Below are 16,489 nucleotides of genomic sequence, written 5' to 3'. Positions count from 1 at the left end.
TTATTAAAAAAGTGGGATAAGTACAATGATTTTTAAAATATAATAATTCCATGAGAGTTTTACATACTATCTAACGGTCAAATCTATTATTAATTGGATCTCCCCCTGCCCCCATTGCCTTAAATCTAATAATTTTGAAAAATAGAATTGGAGTAAGAAGAGAGCAGGAAGCCTTTTGTTATGTGTGTCTCATTATATACCATTGTTTTCGAGTTCTTTGACAGAGAGCAAAGGTAAACATTGCTTACATTTACTCTCTGTCAAAGAACAAAGCTATTGTCTCTTTCTGTTACTCTTTTTTTTAAAAAAACTCCCATTTGCAAAAAAAAGGTCATCTGGATTCACAGTCAGATGATTCAGTACCTATGTCTGATCCACACAACAATTTAGCTTAAAAGGATCTTGCTCTTTCCCTCTTTCCAGGCGTCATGATGTGTCTTAACACATTTAGTGATCAGTTCAAGTGTGTTGCAATCCCAAAAGAGCAGAGTTCCACAAGGAGGGGATGTCAGGGATTTGAAGGGTTAAAACACAGCACACAGGGAAATGCTTGATGTGTGTGTGTTTGGCCATGAGCATTCAGCTGAGTGGCAAGGCTTATCAGCACAGCTGAAGCTCATTGGCTCAAGGACACGTCAGTGTCCAAGTGCACGTAGCCATGGATGATGAAACATGTGTCTGGATTGCACAGGAGACACATGACATGGTTACACACCTGAATTCACTGGGTTTGGGAGACCGCATGGTCTAGAGACTATATAAACCCAGGGGTTGCAAGGGATAGCTTGTGGGTTTGAAGTAGGAGTTGGATTGGTATGGTTTGGAGTTTTAGAGATCTGGTTTTGTATAATAGCACTGTGAATAAAGAGCACTTTGGGGACTTCGTTTCTCTGGTGGTTTATCAGAAGAAGCTACAGCATTGGTTTGCTGTGTGTCCCCGGAGGTTCCTGCATTGCTGCAGTTCCTGGAAGACATCCAGTTGCTGTCATCCCAATTGGACTTTGGAGCCACGCTTCAGCTTCTGGAAATTGCCAGCTCTGCTACAAGGGTCTGATTTAACCCCAGGACTCGTTTGAGTTGCTGACAGTGGTTGTTGGACCCCAGCAGTTGCGCTGACAGGAGAGGGTCTAAATAGGCTGAATTTAGATGGAAGCGCACCCTGTTGGTTTGCAAGTCCTTAATGCCACTTAATTGGATTGTAGCAATTTTCAGGGAAGATAGGAGAAATATTTACAATGTAAATAAAACAATCTCACATATGCTTCTGGATGTATAGGTTGTTTAAACAGATCGTGCTTGGTGATCTTGTGTTTGGTGATCTTTCACCTGGAAGAGATTCTACTAAATATCCTTTGCTCTGAGGAAATGCATAGGTGAATACAGGCAGTTAACAAAGTCTCTGACAAAGAAGCTTCTTTTTACAAAGTCTTTTTTAATGTTTGCTCAGCCACGCTTTTTCTTCCATGTTCTTTGTCTGACTGGATGTTTTAAGTAGCATTAGCATTGGGAGGATGGTGAAAGAAGGCTGAAGAAACAGACTTCTAGTGTCAGGTTGCAGGAGTGTACCTGCAGCAAACAATGCAATAGAAGTTCTGCTCTAGCTGATCATACTGTAGTTGTGTGTGCCTGCCTACAACAGACAAAGTACATAGCATCTCCAGAATCCCTTACGGAGCATGTTAAATGCTAAAAAAGACAGGGAAAAAAAGGGGGGGGGAGCCTGGCTCACCAGCTATGCCATCATGTCAATGTGTCAGGACATAAAGAGCAGTGCAGGCTAAGGAAAGAAAGAAAATGCTGTGCAATGTATTTTGGAAGAAGCTTTCCATTTCCAATAGTCTCTTTGAAATTCAGATTTTTTTCTTTACTTATGGAAGGCTTATCTGACCTGGTTGTCTCATTTTACATGTGCATACTGTTAGTTTTGGATACAAAGTTTGCTCAAGCATGTTGAACTGTTCTTTTTGTGATGTGGGAACCTCTCCCTATTCTTTCCATGTTATTTCTGTTAAATGGCTGCAGACTGAGTTCAAAGAGCCAAAGTAGTTTGCACTCAATTAACTCAAGGGAGAGACTAGAGGAGGGTGTGAGTCTTGCCCTTCACAGAAGGCTATGGAGAAAGCAAAGTGATGTAGTCCTCCTAGGTTGTGTGTCCTTCCTCACTCACAGCTTTTGCCATCTTGACCACACTCTGATTTTTCTTGGGAAGATGTGTCCCAGTTTTCATCTGTTAAAAGTTGGAGGGTGTGTGAACTATGAGAGTCAACATGGGTCCCATTCTCACAGGGGAATTTGCCCTGGGTGGAACCAGGTCGAATTTTTTAAGCCGGTACCAAATCTCCCCGGAAAGAAATTCCCACTACCCCTTACCTTGATCAATGCAATTTTCCCTGCTGAAGTTCACATTTGCAGTAGCGCTTTAAAATGGAGCCTCCTTTACTGCTTAAGTTAGAGGGAGTAGATAATCGCTATGGATGGCACGCGTACTTGTTCTATGATAAGGTCAAAGTAAACAAGGCCTTCCTGCATCACTTTATTAGAAGATCTTTATATAGAATTTGGCAGAAATATAAGCCTTACATGACTAGAAAAACACTATTGTGGGTCTCCACAAATGAGGCTTTTTTTCAAAGGGAAGAAATTATAAAAGGGAAATGGACAACTTATAAGGACATTTTGCTAAAAGACCAGGAAGGGAATCTTAAAATGAAATCACCAGAATAATGGTCCGAAAAAGGTTTTAGATATTACTGGCACTCTTATAGACAATTAAAATGGATAAGAAACTATTTGGGATAGAATTAGAGGAATCAGAGCTGGAAAAAATACTATTAGGGGAGGATACCAAAAATATCTCAAAACTTTATAAGGAATTACTGAAACTGGAAATGGAACCAGAAACGATCAAAGAATATATGATAAAATGGGCTAAAGACTGTGGGGAAAATATTGAATTAGAAGTGTGGGAAAGGTGTTGGCAGAGGAGACTCAAATATACTGTATATACTCATGTAGAAGTCTAGAAATTTTAGTCAAAAAATTGACCCCAAAAACCTAGGTCGACTTATCCACGGGTCGATGTAAATACTATTTTTAACTCTTATTAAAAAGGAAACCATCCCCTGGTGAAAGGCAAGAGTACAATCTGTCTTGGAAGCACTGACCTCCCTCTACTCTCTCTTCCATCCAACCTCTAGTGTGAGCCAAAACAGTTATGCCAGCCATAATTTTGTAGGTTCTTTGGCATTGTTTTCCTTTGCTTCATCATTTAGGTCCTTTGTTGCATGAACCTAAGTTTTACCCTTGACTTATCCAAGGGTCATATCAAAATCCACAATTTTGCCCCCCAAAACCTGCAGTCGACTTATACATGAGGTCGACTTACAGTCGAGTATATACGGTACTGTGAATATGAACTTAAGGGAACAATTTTATAAAATGCAATTTAGATGGTACATGACTCCGGACAGGATTGTACATATGTATAAAAATTCCAGTGATCGATGCTGGAAATGTGGTACCGAGAGAGGTACATGGATGCACTGCTAGTGGCTCTGTACTAAGGCTAAACATTACTGGCGTGCCATACAAAAAGCAATCAAAGATATTTTACATATTGAATTAAAGAAGATTCCAAAAATTTTTTGTTAGGTATGATAGATACAAATTTGGAAAAACAATATGGGAAGATTTTATTTTATATGTTAACAACTGCCAGAACAGTTTATGCTAAAAACTGGAAAAATCAAAATATTCCAACCATATTAGACTGGATCTGGAAATTATATGATTTGCTAAAGAATGATAAACTAACATGTCTAATTAAATCTAAATCAATAGAAAAATATAAAGAAGAATGGGCCCCAGTGATGGACTTTCTGGAAAAGTTTTGGATTCCAAAGAATCCACCATATCAATCTTGGGGAAGAGGGGGAATAAATTTTGTATTTAATTCATTAACCCAATATTGAATATTGATACATTGTTAAACTTTTACTGACGAGTAAGAAAAGTTTTCGTTCTTTGTTTTTCATTTTTATATATGTCGACAGAACATTTAAAGATTTGGATAGATACAAGATAGCGAAAATAATTTTCATGAGAATTAGATAATTGGATAATTGATATTGTGGGGGGAAAACATTAAATTAATTTTTTCCAATCGAAAAATAGAGGGAAATTACATTCAACTGAAAAGATAAATGTGGAATTTTACAGATAGAATTAATCACAAGAGTAAGGTGGTTAGAAAACAATACATTCTTCACCACAGTTTGGGAGGTCGCGATTTTAGTTTTCTACATATTCGTTCTTGGTGTATGTCTGTAACAATGTTTGTTTGTTTGTGTATGTTTTAATATACATTTCAAATAAAGAATAATAATAAAATAAACTAAAATGGAGCCTCCTTTGTTGTCAATCAAATTCACTTCCACTTTCGTCAAAGGTGACACGTCCTACAACCATTGGCCAACAGAATGGGTGCTTTCCCCCCTCCTTTAAAAAAAAAACCTGGCGGCAGCATTCACATATTCTGTCAACTTGTGTGTGTGTGTGCATGTGTTGTGTGCCTTCGGGTCATTTCAGATTCCCTTCCCTTTGCATCCTCTGCTTTCCCCCCGTTTGCCATCCCAGAATGCCATCTTTCCTTCTCTCCTCATTTGCATCCTCTACTTTCCCTCTGTTTCTCACACATATGTAGCACAGGCATTCACACATTATATCAAATTGCCAAATTGAAAGAGAAACATATGTAGCACAAGCATTCTGTTACACACAAAAAAAATTAATTTAAAATTGCCACTTGCAAAGTGACGTGACGTGCCGGCAGCAAGCAAACGAAAGGGAAATGTTGCACAAGCCTACATAGTCTATCAATATGTGTCAATCTGTAGCACAAGCATTCACATAACCTGTTAAAAATAAAAATTACCGAGAGAGAGAGAGAGGGAAGGCATGTTCCTCCCACTGCCCACCCTCTGACCTAAATCCCTCCCCTGAACTTGACTTGACCATGACCGGGGCCAAGTTCATATTTGCCAACAGCAGGGAAGAAACGGGTTTTCCAAAAAGAAAGAGGAAATAATCCACTTTCGGAAAATCCGCTCTAAGGGGGATTTGCCCTTGATCTGGTGTGCAAAACCCTGATCCGGGTGTGTAAAAACCGGCGCCAGTGGGAACTTCCCACTTTTAATCCGGGTTACAATTTGGTGCAAAAGGTAGTCATGGTGTAGTAGTTTGAGCATAAGACTAGGACAATGAAGATCGGTGTTCGATTCCCTGCTCAGCCCCAGAAAACCCTGTGATAGGTTTGCCTTAGGGTCACCATAAGTTGGAAATGACTTGAAGGCACACAACAACAATGACAAATATTGCACTATGCAGGATTGTTTCAGGAGAAACATTGTCTGTACCTCCACACCCTGCTACTACATACCTACAGAAAACGTGGAGTATGTTCCAAACCCTCCACACCCTGCCACAGTATACCTACAGAAAACATGGACTATGCATCCAAACCCTGTGTCAACACAAGGCACCAGGTGTGGTTGGTCTCAGGAGGATTGGGAAACACCAAACAAACAAACAAAAAACAAAACAAAAACAATGCACAAAGCAACACACTCTTTCCCCTCCCTCCTGAACTTTCCAAATTCCTGGCTTGAAAAGATCTGTTTTTTTGACTGGCTAGAGAATTATTACAGGGAAGAGGGTGAGGCCCTGAATAATGAACCTTTGTACACAGTTCCATTTTCCAGTAAATTACCTTAACAGGCATGTACATGCCTAGACAATGGCAACTTTATTGTTATCCGGTGTCTAGAGCAGGGGTGGGAATCATGTGGTACTCCAGACTGCAGTTCTCAACATCCCCAGTGAACTTAGTCAGCAGTGAGGAATACTGGGAGCTACAGTCCAGCAACATCTAGAGATAGTTCTCATCCTTGTAGAGATGTAAAGGACTAGAGGAAAATGTGGGTGTTAATCACAGTCTTCATTTACTCAGATATATGGGCAAACAGTAAAGAGTTGTTTTTTAAGTTACTGCCTTTTTTTGGCCAACTGAGCATGTATGGTGTATCTTTTAAAAGGGACTTATGTTGCAATAATCCTACACATACATACTTCAGACTGACTTCTGAGTAGACATGCAAATTAAATCCTTTGTTTACTCTGCCTGAAACCCATTTGATTTACACTGCATCACAGGAAGTTGTTGCATACAATCGATCTATCTAACCCTGTATTGTCAATGCTGAGTAACTGTAGCTCTCCAGGTTTCAGCCAGGATTCTTTACTTCCACTGTGGAGATCTCTTTCTTTGGAGGTTTTCAAAAAGAGGCTAGATAGCTACCTGTGGGGGATGTTCTAGCTGGATTTCCGCATTGAGTGATAGGGGTAAAATTGATGGCTTATGGGGCATCTTCCAGTTCAATTATTCTATATCCCTGGGGGTTTTCCATCCAAATACGAACTAGACATAACCCTGCTTAGCTTTCAAAATCAGATGAGATCAGGTCTATTCAGGTTAGATTGCAGTTATTGTAATCTTGCTTGTGAGCTAGATAATATAAACCCAAAGTATGTGTGCTGATCCTTGATTCTGTTCTATATATTTTGAAATTCACATTTCATGTTCTGAGATAGGATTGTCCTGTCAGCTACATTCAGTGTGCTAAACTCCCTTGCTCAGGTCTCTTATACCTCCTGTGCCAAATCTGGAACACAACATCTCGGTAAAACATACATTAAGATACATTTAAAGCAGTGATTCCCAAACTTTGATCCTCCAGGTTTTTGGACTTTCACTCCCAGAAGCCCCAGCCAGCTTGATCAACAGTCAGGAGTTCTGGGAGGTGAAGTCCAAAATATCTGGAGGAACACAGTTTCATAGAGTCATAGAATAATAGAGTTGGAATAGACCGCAAGGGCCATCCAATCCAACCCACTGCCATGCAGGAAATCCCAATCAAAGCATCCCTGACAGATGGCCATCCAGCCTCTGTTTAAAGACCTCTAAGAAATCAGACTCCACTACACTCCGAGGGAGTTTGTTACACTGTTGAACAACCCTTACTGTCAGGAAGGTACTCCTAATGTTGAGGTGGAATCTCTTTTCCTGTAGCTTGCATCCATTGCTCCAGGTCTCTGGAGCAGCAGAAAACAAGTTAGCTCCCTCCTCAATATGACACCCCTTCAAGTATTTAAACAGGGCTATCATATCACCTCTTAACCTTCTCTTCTCCAGGCTAAACATCCCCAGCTCCCTAAGTTGTTCCTCATAGGACATGGTTTCCAGACCCTTCACCATTTTAGTTGCCCTCCTTTGGACACGCTCCAGTTTCTCAATATCCTTTTTTAATTGTGGTGCCCAGAACTGGACACAATATTCCAAGTGGGGCCTGACCAGAGTAGAATAGAGTTTAGGAACCACTGATTTAAGATAACACCAAATCTCAGTCATGGTTTAAGTGGCCTAGCAGCAGCTCTGAAGCAAAAAAGTTATATATTTTTTAAAATAAATGGAAAAGGGGTGGGGGGGGGGAGACCCAGGAAAGTACTAATATCATAAAAGAAAAGCCCAGTGACCTGAAAGAAGAAGATAAACCACAGAGGATGAGGCATTCCTCTTTATTTACTTATCTTAATTTACTGCCAGTACCTGGCTCAACTGCTGAGGAAATCCCCCTCACTAATGAGATCTGAAAATTTAGATAATGATCCATTGTATAACTCAGTTCACAGAAGATTACTGAGTTCATTCACATGTCATCTGTACTAGTTTTTTCCCTTGGAGTTTATTTTTTCCCCCTCATTCAAGAATTGGTTTTATCTTCTCTTCCTTAGAATGGAAGCCTAGTGAATCAAGTTCTACGGGTATCAAAATTTAATACCTTTATTAGGTCAAATAAATCATCACAAAGAAGCGAGAAAACTTTCAGTATCACCAGAATTCTTTCAGCCTGGGCGTTAAACAAACAAAATTGGGAGTGGAGGAAGCCAGGACTTATGGGAAAGGCCCAGATTCTGCAGTCTAACAAATCTCAGGCTCTGCCAGTAGCTTTGGTGACAAAGAAACATTATGATAGATTTTCTCTTTCTGAAAACACAAGAACCAGAAGTTATGGACCTATGAAGAGCTGGATCAGACCACAGGATCAGTACTGGTTCAGAGCACAGTACTGAATCAATACTAGATTGTACAAACTTTTGGGAGACAAGCAACTCTGGCGGCTGAATTGATGCATTTTGACATTGCTTTAACTGTCATAGCTCCATCCTAAGGAATACTGGCATTTGTAGTTTATTGTTACTGGAGCTCTCTGAAAGAGAAGGCTAAATATCTCACAAAACTAACTAAAACTTCCATAGTAGTAACAATGGGATAAATTTGTGTTGCCATAAATAGGAAAAAAATGATTTGGGAAACAATTTCATATGTGAAATGGAAAACAAAACTGAAAGTAGGTTTAAAAAATGTTTAACTGTAAAATGCAAAAGCCAAGAGATAAGTGTTAAAAGTCACACCATCACCATTTGTATATGTGACTTGTGTTAGAGAAAAAGCTATTTTTGTTTGATGCATTTTATTATTTGAGTCAATCAGTTTCACTTTAGATTTTTTTCAAAAAAATGTTTCAATTGCTGAGATTCAATGTTGATATCCAGTTTGTTGTTGTTAACTGCCTTTGTGTCAATCTCGACCCATGGTGACCCTGTGGATGAGACATCTCCAGACCCCCTGTTTTCTACTGCTCTGCGCAGCTCCTGCAAACTCATATTTATGGTCTCTTTAATAAAGTCCATCCATCTAGCATGTGGCCTTCCTCTTTTTTTACTTCTCTAAAATTACTTCCCTAACATTATTGTCTTTTCCAGTGATTCATGCTTTCTCATGATGTGTCCAACATATGACAGTACTATAAGTCTTGTTATCTTGGCTTCTAGGGATATTTATGGCTTGATCTGCTCTAGGACCTATTTGTTTGTCCTTTTGGCTGTCCATGGGATCCTCAGCACTCTTCACTAGAACTACATCTCAAATGAATTGATTTTCCTCCTATCTTCTTCCTTGTCTGTCCAGCTCTCACATCCATACATGGTAATAGGGAATACAATGGCTTGTATGATTTTGACTTTTGTGCAGAGTTGTATGTCTTTGCATTTTAGGATCTTTTCTCATTCTTTTATAGCCACACTCCCCATTCTTAATCTTCTTCTGATTTCCTGGCTGTAGTCCCTGTTCTGATCAATGTTTGATCCCAGATATGAGAACTTTTTTATTATTTCTATTTCCTCATTAGCTAGTTTGAATGTGTGTAAGTTCTCTGTAGTCATTTTGTTTTGTTTTGTTTTCCTTATATTCAACAGTAAGCCTGCTTTTGCACTTCCTTCTTTGATCTTCCATAGTAGTTGTTCTAGGTTTGTGAGGTTTTCTGCTAGTTTTATGGTGTCGTCATCATATCTCAGATGGTTGATATTTCTTCCTCCTATTTTCACTCCTTCCTCTTCCATGTACAAGCCTGCTTTCTTTACAATATGTTCTGCATATAAGTTGAATAGGTAGGATGATAGGATGCAGCCTTGTCTGACTCCTTTGCCAGTCGGGAACCATTCTGTTTCTCCATGTTCTGTCCTGACAGTAGCCTCTTGTCCTGAGTACAGATTCCTCATCAAGACTATCAGATGTGTTGGCACTCCCATGTCTTTAAGGGCATTCCATAGCCTTTCATGATCTATGCAGTCAAAGGCTTTGGTGTAGCAAAGATTTTCTTTTGGAACTCTCTGCTATGCTGCGTTAGCCATCGTATATTTGCAATGTGATCCCTGGTGCCTCTTCCTTTCCTGAACCCTGCATGGCCCTCTAGGATTTTTCTCTTTGTGTATGATTGAAGCTTATGTTGCAGAATTTTGAGTATGATTTTGTTAGCATTAGAGATTAGTGCTATAGTTGCTGCAGTCTCCTGTGTCTCCTTTTTTGTGGATGGGGATGTATATTGATCAGTTCCAATCTGTTGGCCATGATTTTGTTTTCCATATCTGTTGACATATGTTGGTTAGTACCAGAGTTGACTCTGTCAGCGTGGATTGCAACACTTGTATTGGAATATCATCTATTCCTGGAGTCTTGTTTTTTGCCATTTCCTTTATTGCAGCTTCCACTTCAGTTTTTAGAATTGGGGTATTGGGATATTCAGTACCACTATCCAATAAAGTTCATTGTATGAGCTGAGTAGAAAGTTCAAATCTTGCCTCAACCATAAATTAACTGTCCAGTTTTGCATGTCATGACAAGTCATTATATGGTTTGTTGAAATCTGAATTTTTGTGATGTGTGAATCTGCTTCTGCTAACCAGCTGTGGCTTAATTAGCCACAAATCACAGTATGAACACATTGTCAATTGCTGCCTTATGTATACTGGCTTATTTAAACATAGCTTTCATGACTTTTCATCCTACTACCATGGCTTGCTCCTGACTAATTTCCCAAGTGCTCATCCTAAAATGAAAGGGATGGAAGAGAAATAAATTGGAAATGGAGAGGACAACCTATGGTTTGTTTCGTCTTCCTCTGTGCTTTAATGCAAACCTGTGTTTAATGCAAACCATGGATAATCATGATGAGTAAATGTGCCTTATATTTACATTCTGGAGGTAATAGTGCCCTACCTAACAGGGTTGTTGTAAGGATTCCTGGTGTATATGATGTGCATGAAATAGTTGAAAATATTAGAACTAACTTGGTCATGTTTCTTTTGAAGATTTGTGGAGCTTTGTGTATCACAACCTACTTTTTAAAAGGAAAAAGAAAGGGCTTTATTCTAGCCCTAAACATTAGAAACCCATGTAACAAACTGAATAGTTTGGACCAGCCAAATTAAGGGGCTCGACAGACTGCCCCAAAAGGGCGGTCAGGAGCTTCCCATTTTTTCTCCGGAGGGAGCCTGCAGCAGCCAAACCACATGGGCTCCCTCTGCTCCAAAAAGAACCTGCTAGAAGCAGGTTCTTTTGGGCACGCATGGGCACCACCATCAGTGCGCCATTAGCACACTGTATCATGTCATTGACGCAAGCGCGGCGCCCCAACATATGGATGGGGCGCTGTGATGGTGCCGCCGCTCCGTATTAGGGTTTGGGAGTGTGTGGTTGCTACGCACTCCCGAACCCTAATTTCGGCCCGAGGACGGTGCTTCCTGCCCGCCTGTCTCGGGCCTAAGTTTGGTCTTAGAAAAGTTTGGTATTAGAAAAAAACCTTTGGGTAAATAATCATTAGGTAGCCAGATGGCTGATTGGTTTTTTTCTTCTGAATTCCAGGTGCCAGTCAGTCTCTCCACCTCTTCTGTGCCAGCCAAGAAGCTCAACATCATATCCCCTAAGTGACAGTGAGGACTCCTGCCGCTCTAGCAGTTTCACCAAAGTTTCCAATTTTAAGTCCCACCTCAAGGACCAGACTACTTGGGGAGTTACCTTGAGAAGCACTTCTACTTCCCCCTCAGACACTGAATCACCAGGTCACCCCCTCAAAGCTGTCAGCATTGGCTGCCTGGATAAAAGGCTCTCTCTTTTCCAGACCGAAGACCAAAAGGAAGTGCCCAAGGAGGCTCATGATGACGAAGTAGTAGGTGGCCGTCAGCTGACCCGGAGCACTCTCTCGTTGGGGACTGCAGCGAACCTTCGGAACCTCTCTCTCAGCAGGGTCAGCGTCCATTCCCAAGCTCTCGATATCAGGCAGAAGATATCGGAATGGGAGTGCCGCAAAGAGCCTTCCCCTAGAATGAGTGTATGCTTGGACAAGAGAGATGCTGGGGATAGGTCAGGCAGTGAGGGTTGCCCTAGCATGTTGCCTTCTCCTTGTAGTGAGAAGACTTTTGAATACAAAGGGTTCCAGAGGATGAGCAGGACATTTTCTGAGTGCTCCTATCCAGAAACTGAGGAGGAGGAATTCCTGGATCGAGACTCCTGCCACAGGTTTGAAAAAAAGCCGAGCAGGAGCGAGACTTCCAATGCTTTTCTCAAGGGGAATGCTAGGAAAGAGAGCTCTGCTGTGTTAAACAGAATACAGAAAATTGAACAGGCATTAAAAGAACAGCCTGGTAGGGGTCTTCCTCAGTTGCCAAGTAGCTGCTATAGTGTTGACAGAGGAAGGAAAAAGTCTGTGACTTTGGGTGCTGCAGAGGGCATTACTGAGAATGCAAATGATAGCAAAGCAGGGAATGTTGGTACTTGTGAGAGTAATCCAGAGACTCTCACTGAGACTGAGAAAACCAATAAAACAGTTCAAGGACTCAGTCCTACAGTTGGTTCTGCTGGACCTAAGCTGCTTTCCGAGAGCCTGGTGAATACAGCGGTAAACCCTGTACCCAAGCCCAAACGCACCTTTGAATATGAAGCTGACAAGAATCATAAAAGCAAATCAAGCAACGGCCTACCTCCTTCACCTCTGGCTGCTGTCCCTCCCCCTCTTCCGTTGACTCCTGCGCCTCCTGTCACCCGGAGACAGAAGAAAGAGTCACGCTTTCACAGAAAATCCCAAAATAGGTAAAGATGGAAAGCTATTGTCTATAATCTTCAACATTGCAGAGTTGTTTCTGTTTAACAAATTTACTCGTCCATTTAAGGAAATATTTCTCATAAGAGAATGAATGTAAGTTTAATTAGGCCACTTGTTTTCTGCTTTAAAATCAAGTCTTCATGCATGCTAATCAGGATTTGACAAATGTAGGATGTTTCCCTCAAAGGTTATGAATCTAGTAATGGTTGTTGTTCTTAACTGCCTTCAAGTCAAGTTTGATTTATGGTGACCCTATAAATGAGAGACCTCCAAGTCACCCTATCATCAACAGCCCTGCTCAGGTTTTGCAGACTGAAGCCTGTGGCTCCCTCAATTGAATCTTATTGAATCTGTAATACAGTCTTCCTCTTTTCCTTCTGCCTTACCAAGTATTATTGTCTTTTCTAGCAAGTCATGTCTTCTCATGATATGTTTAAAGTAGCACAGTCTCAGTTCAATCATCTTAGCTTCCAGGGAGAGTTCAGATTTGATTTGCAGTATAACCCATTTATTTGTCTTTTAAGCAGATCACAACATCCATACAACTTTCCTCCAGTACCACATTTCAAGTGAGTTGATTTTCTTCCTATCAGCTTTCTTCACTGGTCAACTTTCACAACCATATATAGAAATTGGAAATATAATGGTATGGACATCCTAACATTAATATTCAACGATATAGCTTTACTTTTCAAGATCTTGCCTATTTCCTTCTTAGCTGCCCTTCTAAGTCCTAGTCTTCCTCTAATGCTTTGACTACAGTCTCCGTTCTGATTCATGACTGAGATTTCATCATCTACTTTAAAGTTATGTAAATCATCTGTGATCATTATTTTTGTTTTCGTAATGTTCAACTGTAAACCTGCCTTTCTTGACTTTCTTCAATAATTATTCAGAGTCTTTGCTATTTTCTGCTAGTTGTATGATGTCATCCACATATCTTAAATTGTTGATGTTCATTCTTCCAAGGTTCACACCTCCTTCCTCTGAGTCTAATGCTGCTTTATGTATGATATGTTCACCATACAGCTTAAACATATAGGGTTATAAAATGTAGCCTTGTTTGACTGCCTTGCCAATTGGAAACCAATCCATTTCTTCGTATGCTGTTTTAACAGTAGCCTCTTGTCCTGTATACAGTTTACACATCAGAACAGTGAACCTTTGAGGCATACCCATTTCATTAAGCTTTTCATGATCTATACAATCTCTGTGTTGTGATTTATAACTTTGCTATAGTCCATAAAGCGCAGTCTGATTTTCTTTTGAAATCCATGGGTGCACTCCATCATGTTTATGTTTGCAATATGATTCCTAATGCCTCTACTTTTTCTGAATTCAGCTTGGACATCTGACATTTCTTGCTTCATGTATGGTAAAAGTTTTTGCTGCAGAATTTTGAGCATAATTTTGCTTGCATTAGAAATTAATGCAGTGGTCCTATGATTAATGCAATCCCCGTGTCCTCTTTCTTGGGGTTTGGAATGCATATTAAGTATTTCCAATCTGTGAGCCTTAGTTTTGTTTTTCATATTTGTTGACAGATTTTAGTTAGAACTAGAGCAGGTTCTGTCTGTGCATACTGTAGCAACTCTATTGGTATGCCATCTGTTCCTGGTGGTTTATTTCTCCCAAGTGCTCTGAGTACAGCTTCCACTTCACGTTCTAAAATGGTAGGGTCATGTTGAAAAGGTTCTTCCTTGAATGAATCTGTCACCCTTTCAGCTCTTGTATATAGTTCTTCAGTGTATTGTTTCCATTGTCTTTTTATTTCTACTTGGTCATCTAATGTGTTTTCCTGCTGGTGGCAGAGCATCCCCACTCATGGTTAAAATTTCCTGTTGATTTCTCTAATCTTGCAGAAGAGGTCTCTTGTTCTTCATTTTTTGTTGCCCTCTTCTTTTTTTCCCCTGCATTGATTACTACAGTAGTTCTCCATGTCCTTACATACAAGACACTGAAGAGTTGCATTCAGGGTTCTAACCCTATTTCTATCACCTTTTACTTTTGCTTTTCATTTCTCCTTTACTGCTTGAAGAGTTCCCTTAGTCATCCATTGAAGCTTCGCTTTCTTCTTGGCTGCAGATAGAGGCTTTTTGCATTCCTTCCTGACAACCTCCCTGGCTTCACTCCAGAGTTCTAGCTCCTGGTCAGTTAGGCTTAATAATGCAAATATATGTGTGTATGTGTGTGGCATGATCCTTTGTTTAGCGTTCTTCTTTAGCTTTATTCATGGTCTGTGCCACAATCTGCTCCTGGTCTTGTTTTTGCAGAGAAATGGAGCTTCTCCATTTTCTATTTCCAATTATGCAGTCTATTTGATTTCTGAATTCACCAACAGGTGAAATCCATGTATGCAGTTGGCTCTTTTGTTGCTTGAAGAAAGTGTTTACGATGAACAAACTGTTGGTCTTACAAAATTCAGTGAGTTGCTCTTCTGCATTGTTACTTGATCTTAGGCCAAATTTTCCTACAATGTTTGATTCTGCTCTGTTTCCTACTTTTGCATTCCAATCACCTATGAACTGTTTTGGTATTTGATAAATTTCCTCCTGGACTCCAGCACAGAATGTTTCAGTTTCTTTTTCTTCTGCCTCTATAGTTGTAGCATAAATGTGGATTATGTTTATGTTAATGGGTTTATTCAGTCATACTTTGCATTATATCCTTTTTGCAACATCTGTTATCACTATTAATGCCACCCTATTTCTTCTTAGAGTTTCATTTCCTTAGTAAAACACTTAGTAAAACAAATGTCATTATTATACATAGGTTTCCTCAATAGTCCTTGGCCTCTGTCTGTAGGAAATCGGCCATATTTTTGTCAATTTCTGCTGGGGGACAGTATCATTTGTCTTTTTCTCATGAACAGATAGGTTAGAATTCTTCTTGGCATTTATGTCTAGGGCTGTATGTACTTTGTACTAGATAACAGCTAAAACCACACATTTTGCAGTAAGGTAATCCATGTGTTCTAAAAATTACACAAAATTGCACACGTAAGCTTATTTTGCATAATGTCTTGTTTACTTCTTGGCTTGTTACATTTATAACCACCATACCATACAAAATACACAAGTCAGCTTATATTTATGGCACTAGTGATGACTGGAAGCAAAACACATTGCATGTGAACCTTTGCTGGAAATAAAGTACTGTATGCCCACAAATCACTGGTAGCGGGAGCAAATAACCATAAAATAAGAAACACAGTACCTGACCAGGGCATCAGAGGGCTCTAATTGGCTGGCTATTTCAGGAATCCCCAGAAGAGCTTGGCATCTGGTACACCAACGCCTTTGATGCCACATGACTAAAAGGTAGGGAATGGCTTTTCGATCAGTCCAGGTTCCCAGGGACAGCCCCCAAAGGCTGGGGGATTCTGAAAGCAGTTGGCCAAAGAAGAAAAGTTTACCAGCTCAGGCTGGTTATGCAGTATGCCAAAGGACTATCTCCTACAACAGAATTTCTCCTGATTTCATATCTCATACCCCCCACTCATCACTCTATTCTGCTATTGTAACTGACCCCATGGGTGACAAACTAAGAGGAGGAGAAAGTTTGCCAGGAAGGTACAGCTCCTGATAATGGAGCTCTCTCTGAGTCCAAGGAAATGGAGGCTGGGGCAGTTGGGGACTCTGCACTGTGCAGAGGCTTGCAAGCACCACACACCCCTATCCTTTGTTAAGTGATGGAAAGAGAAACGCAGATCCCAGCACATGTTAAGTCATAGGTGCTGTCCTGATTAGGCACTAATTAGACACCTGTGGCCTTGAAGGAGCTGCCCATAAATATCCTGGCAGTTCTCTCTCAGCCCTAGTGCTGACAACTGTCTTATCTGGTTGAGTGGCAGTACTCTTTCCTGTTCTTGTTTTCATGACCTTGAACTGGCTAGATTTTGGATTACTTTCTTTTCTCCTTGCTGGCTCATTTAT

General features: G+C 40.3%; 1 protein-coding gene across 4 annotated transcripts in view; it reads left to right on the top strand.

Annotated features, from left to right (window-relative positions):
- Nucleotides 1–16,489, top strand: part of DENND2B (DENN domain containing 2B) — a 225,541-nt gene that overhangs the window by 113,356 nt on the left and 95,696 nt on the right. For 2 of the 4 annotated variants that reach the window (XM_042439251.1, XM_042439339.1), the window contains one exon: nt 11,318–12,541. The exons of the other annotated variants lie outside the window; for them this stretch is intronic. In XM_042439251.1, the coding sequence (XP_042295185.1) occupies nt 11,318–12,541 (1,224 nt within the window). The remainder of the gene's footprint in view (nt 1–11,317; nt 12,542–16,489) is intronic. 4 annotated transcript variants of the gene reach the window in all.

This window comes from Sceloporus undulatus, chromosome 1, assembly GCF_019175285.1.
Source record: "Sceloporus undulatus isolate JIND9_A2432 ecotype Alabama chromosome 1, SceUnd_v1.1, whole genome shotgun sequence".
In the NCBI taxonomy this organism is placed as follows: Eukaryota; Metazoa; Chordata; class Lepidosauria; order Squamata; family Phrynosomatidae; genus Sceloporus; species Sceloporus undulatus.
The sequence above is the reverse complement of the archived record's forward strand: the minus strand, read 5'-3'. Positions and strand labels throughout refer to the sequence as shown.